Below are 6,088 nucleotides of genomic sequence, written 5' to 3' on the forward strand. Positions count from 1 at the left end.
TCTTTACTTACTCCTTTAAACTTTTGAAATCTATTATTAATATCCTTCAGAGCACAAAAAAACCCTAAAAGAAATGAAGAGCCAAAATCCTACGCACTAAGCTCTGTTATTTCTTCATTGATGTCTTCTAAAGGGGTTAAGCATAGAAGACAAAGAAAAAAAATCACAGTTACATTTGGAATAGTGTGGGGAAATGAAGCAACAGATGGAAAATCAAAATCTTGATTTTTCTGGACTTGTTTCAAGTTCCAACACTGACAGCAATTGGTCCACCTTTGTGAAACTTTTGTGCAAAAAGATACAACAGGCTTTGTGTACTTCTCACCATTTTTTATCAGTGTGTTATTATTAGAGAGCCAAAATGTATTCATAGGAATGCAGAATTTGGATGAAGGTGCAGATTCTGCTTTTCAAGGCCTGCGTGCCAAAATATTTCAGAGCTGCAGAGCGAAGTGTAAACAACCCCAGCTCAGCCATTTCCCTGCTCTCTCCAGCAAGGGGCAGACAACGCACATTTTATTCCAATTTCCCCACTCTTCCCTCTATTTCAACTTAGAACTTTCAAAGCTTTTACAATAAATGGAGTCTGACAGCTTTAGTTTATTTTAGCAATAATCACAAGACGATTTTTTCTGCAAATACAATAAATGTTATCCAAGAGCAATTTGGAGCAATCAGTATTGATATTTATACCATGTGTGTTGATTGAAAAGCYCTTGGCTGTAAGAATGGAATGTGAATCGATCCAGAATGCAGGAATATCTTCTAATGTGTGCTCATGTGGGAGCTATAAAAGTGAGTTTATTATAATTAGTGGGAAAATCATCTTGTTATGAACTAAGAAGAGAAAAGAAAGCGATACCATCAGTTTGAGCAGTTCAGTTAATTTTTCTTAATCTGTTTTTGATGCTCTTTTTTTGTTAGGATATACTGCTCTTCAGCAATTCAAAGACTTTTTTCAATCTCAATATGATTTTTGGAGTGTAAAAGAAAGGCTTTCAAAATTATAATCAGTAACAATGAAATAGAACAAAAAATAGTACCCAAAAGGCCAACGTTGCATAGAATATTAAAATTTACATCTTCAACAGGCCAATTTCTTCACAGAAGAAACTATGGATTGAACAACTCTAAAAACACCTTTCAGGTTATTCATTCTACAGGAAGAAAAAAACCTTAGAGGTCATTGCAGACAAGAAATTTAAAAGCAATTTAAGAATTCTGCTACTGACATACACTGCCCCTTTGTAGCAACGGCAACAATTTGTTGTAACTTTTGGACTGCACAGAAATATTAGTATTTTTTTTCTGATTAAACTCATTTGATTATTCACATCATGTTTTATCAGCATTCACCACAAAGCTCTCATCCTCCTACACTGCACATGGACATATTTTTGGGTCCCACCTAACAGACAAACGTATCAGCATAAGGTGCTATTAAATTCAACYTTCTGAAGTCAGTGGTTTATTACTTTCCATTAAGGAAAGGAGAACAGGAAAACTCTGCTTACATCATTGCAAAAGTTTTTCTGCTTCTAGACTTAGTGACATTTTAAGACACGCAGGCTCTATTTTATTCACAAACAGTAATACTTACTTCCTTGGCAATGACAGGAAATAAAGCAATTAGATAAATCATTTTCTAAGTCAACACTGGTGTCTCAGCATAACTAAAGTTTGGCTCACCAATATATACAATTCTAAAGCGTTTGGAAATCTACAGTCCCATGTGAAAATATTAATTTATATTTAAATTGCTAACTGCTTACCCATCCTAACAATATTAATATTAACAGTGTGACATGAACTCTCTGCTGAATTTGAGATGTAGGTCAGTTATACGTAGAGTTGCCAAACTATAGCTGGAAAATATGACTTCATCAAAGAATGAGCTGTGGTCCAAGGGTGAAGAGYAGAGCCACACGTGCTAGCACACATCAGCCTGGCGCCACCATTGTGTGCAGAGCTTTGGCATCCCTGTGTTTCCATCCCTGCCCTGRTGTCAGCACCTCTGATGGGCATTTCCAGCCCTTCCCTGTGAGCAGCAGGACGCCCTGAGGCCGCTCTCTGGTTATTTGCACTTTCACACATCGTCTCCACAAAAGGCTGAGCTCAGCTTATGAAATGTTTGACAGAATATTGCTGCTGCGACTCAAATCTTACGCTTTAAACTTCACACTGCAGTGGTAAGATTAAAAAGAAAATAGCTACCTTTCCAAAAAAGGGCTAGAAAATAAAGTGAAGCGGTGAACTGCTTAATGCATGTAAATTCTGATTATCATTATTGCTGATCCACAGATGCTGAGCTAGAAAATACCTGTGTTCTCTCACAGCTCAGCACTTTTCTTTGTCTCCTCACTGCAGCTGCAGACTGATGGATCTAAAAGGTAAGTTTACTTCACCATCAGGTTTTAAGTTCTATTAGACTACRGCTGGAGATTTCATTCTCAGTTTTAACAACAGTCTGGACAGATGTGCATCTCCAGCAGGGGTAAGGAAAGTTCTTTGATGAGCAAGTCAGCTGGCCATGCTCACTATTGCAGTGAGATTGCCCCGCAGCCTGTGGGCTGGAAGCTCTGTGGTGGAGCCCTAGACCCCTTCTGGGAAAGAAAATACATCTAAAGGAAACTCTTGAGCACACAGATGTGTGTGTGAATGGAAGTGACAGGCAGAGAAGAAATAGGGCTGGGGTGGGTGACATGCCTAATAAAAAAAAAGACTAATGATCAATGATTTTCTGCCTTCACTGGTAATTTATTTCAAGACACAAGGCAAATTTCTGATTCCAACATCACAAGAAGCGTSAGTGCAGTTCTTACTTACCCTTCACTGGACATTCAATCACAATATTTGCTCCARTTCTCGCCACGATTGTATCTCCAACAACTGCCGAGAAACTGCTGGCTTCTGGATTGGTCATGTTTAACACAGAGTACAGGATGACAGGAACCTCTTTGAAATTAAAGGGATAGTGAGTTTTAAAAGCTTTATTTAACTGTTAAGCATAGATCCTGCATTTCAATTCATCATGTTTGGAACAGAATTCAGTCTGCAAAGCAGCAGCCAGAAAATACAGGTGGGATAGATACAGGCAGASTGCATCCACACCTGTTGAAGTTTTAGAGCTACAAGACCATTTTACTGCTACCCATTAAACCAGGCAGAGTTTCATGGGCTGCCAAYAAAAGGAGCTATTTGACATTGCAGTGGGCATGGTTAAATACGTATTTCCACACCCATCCATGGGTATCCAGCTCTGTGTGTGTGTACAGAAGCCCAKCAATGCTGTGCAATGCTCAGCTGTACCTGCCCGCAGCAGCAGCGATGTTTCCATATCAGAACCAGAGGTGCTGACAACCAGGCATCCGTAGGCACCGAGCTCCTTTCCAGCAGGATTCCGAATGTGCACCTTGCCAGGGGTGTCCAGGATCACCCTGCACAGGAACCAAGCAAACCCCAGGGTTATCCCTGCGACAAGGACAGCTCTTTGGGGCAGGAGTGGCAGCAGCAAAGCTCCTTTGTAGCAGCTCCAGAGCAGCAGGGCAGTCCCAGCTCTGCTCCTCTCTCTGACACACACAGGGAGGATTGTTCACATCTCCTGCTCCCACAGAGCCGTGTCCTACTTGCAGCCTTTTGAAGGACACTGAATTTGCTACCACCAGGTTCCCCTGGGAACAGCAGTGTGAATAAATCAGAATACCACAATTAAAAGTATTACGCTTGGCAAGAAATCGATCTCACCAGGGCAAGCTTGGTTTTCAGCAGGATTGGGGAATTCACAAATCTATAGCCTGATCTGACTTTCAAATGACTATGGGGTTCAGTTTGTTGGGCTTTTAAATTTTTTTTTAATATCAGCATTGAAGCTAGAATCTTGCACAAAATTTCACAGGTGTATTGAATACCTTGCCTGCCTTCTGAGGGGCAAAATGTTAGAGACAGCATCCCAGGTGGGCAAGAGGCTGAAAATTGCTTTTCTCCCTTGTTACCTTTCTCAGCACTAAGTGACATGACTTGCCACACACTCAGAATATTCCCAAAAACCCACAGTTGGTGTTTTCCTACAGTAAGTACACTTACAAAACAGATTCACAAAAAAATAATATTAAAAATACTTGTGTCTCAACAAAAGAAGCCACCTTGGCACGGCTCAAGTACATCCTTCTCCACAAACCTGACAGACAAACAGCACTGACCTCCCCACACTTTTGACTCCACACATATTCACGTGAATTTATGTTTAAAAAACCTTACTGGGAAAAAAAAATTTGGAAATAAACCTACTTTGCTAATATATGCCTTAAGTGCAAGAATAGCAGTCTGCGCTAAAATTAGGAAGCAAACACACTCGTGAATAAACAAAACACCATCACGTCCAAAAAAATCAAAGTATCACTTGCAACAAATTAATGGAAAATTATGCGCATTTCACAAAATAAACACAACTGGTGGGAGCTACATGGCTCCAAAAACATTTGCACTTTTTAAAATGCCTTAGTTTTGGTGTCTTTGCTTTAATTGATAGCCCTGCAGAAGTGTATTTTTCTTGGCAGTGCATTTAATCAGTTAAATATGTTGAGAAATATCCAAAAGCGCCTTTATCATTTCAGAACCAGTTTTTTTCATTACTCAAGAGCCAGCTATAATTCCAAGAGGCTCACACACAAAGTTAATGTTAATATTACCAGGTGAGCTTCTAATTTATCAGTACTGAAGCAGAGGTATTTGCTCAGTCTTGAGCAAATAYCTGATTGTAAGAAACTCTTGCTGTACTCGTTAATCAGCTCTCAAATGTGATGGTAATACAGATTCTTTATTATTTTGAATTTCACTGTTCTCAACAGAAATACTTCAAAGTATTAAAAAATAAAATCCATAAAAGCTAATTTTTTTTATTTTTAATTGAGGTTATGCAGCTCCAGTTAAACCTAAATAGTGTGCTGAAGAAGGTATCAGTGATATTTTCCCTCCTTAAAATGAGTTAGAGTTAAGACTTCTTTTCCTCTGTACTATGGCAGATGGTTTTAATGCATTCCCACTGTATTTAGTATTTGAATGAGTCCAATAGCCTCTCTAATTTGAGGGTAAATCTGCTTTCTTTCTGACACAGCTGAAATGATTGAGGCAGATCAAAAAATACAGCCAGGACATCCAAAACACTTCACCTTATAAAAACAGTCAATCCTCCTATGAGGATCTWGGGAATGGACAAACACTTGGATGTCTGTAAAGCCAAACAACGTKACAGACACTTGAAAGAATAAAAATCAATTACTTAACTAAAAAGATGGAAAGCCCAGTGGCCACGCTTATCTCATCTGCTGTGCAGGGTGGATTTTTTCCGTCGATAGCGACATAATAAGTCATTCAAAAGTAAAAGAGAAGCTATTTACTTACTTCTCAGAGGCTTTTAATGTCTCGCCATCTTTTGTCCAAGTATATTTCACTTCACTAATACCAGCTGTTTCACACAGTAGATTGACAGCTTGAGTATTCTTGGTCAGAAAAACCGTATTTCCAATCCGTACAGTTACTGTTTTGTTGAAGGAAACTTGAGGAATTTCCTTTTGCCTCATAATAACTGGAACCTTCTGGTCAAACGTGAACTTATCAGCCGTTTTTGTGCTGAAACGCTCAGATTCATTTGGAGATTTGCCCGCGAGTTTTGAGGCAACTTTCTCATCCTGGGCGCCCTTCCATTTTTCAGCAGTTGTGTGTGGAGGCCTGGAGAGCTCAGCRATCAGCTGGTGGATGAGCTGGGACGCCAAGGGGTCGCTGAGCTGCCCCGTTTCCACGAGCTGGCTGACGTTGCTCAGCAGCTCCTGGAGGTGCTCGGTGTCCATGCTGTCGGTGGAGAGCACCGCAGCCTCCAGGCGTTTGGGGCTGAGCTCGCGGGAGCCAAATCCCTCGGCCAAATTGCTCCCGAGCCCTTGAGAACGCCTCAGCGACGGCTGATCGTTCAGCTGCCTGTCACCCAGGTACAGCTCGTTCTTCTTGCTCCACATTTGCCACATTTTGCTCATTTTGTGCCATTTGGTGCCGAGGCTGTTGGCCTTGTTGTGTTCCGGGCTGCGGGCCGGCTGTG

At 40.7% G+C, this 6,088-nt stretch overlaps 1 protein-coding gene across 1 annotated transcript; it reads right to left on the minus strand.

Moving 5' to 3' along the window:
* Positions 1 to 2,826: 2,826 nt before the first annotated feature.
* Positions 2,827 to 6,082, minus strand: LOC130588098 (ADAMTS-like protein 3; the record flags this gene model as incomplete). Its single annotated transcript, XM_057389057.1, has 3 exons — positions 5,401 to 6,082; positions 3,310 to 3,437; positions 2,827 to 2,955 (listed from the first exon to the last, which is right to left on the minus strand). Coding segments are annotated over exons 1-3 (883 nt in total), but the record flags the coding sequence as incomplete, so codon positions are not given.
* Between the last annotated feature and the right edge of the window lie 6 nt (positions 6,083 to 6,088).

This window comes from Malurus melanocephalus, unplaced genomic scaffold, assembly GCF_030028575.1.
Source record: "Malurus melanocephalus ecotype Western Australia unplaced genomic scaffold, MMel_1.1 scaffold_3336, whole genome shotgun sequence".
Classification (NCBI taxonomy): domain Eukaryota; kingdom Metazoa; phylum Chordata; class Aves; order Passeriformes; family Maluridae; genus Malurus; species Malurus melanocephalus.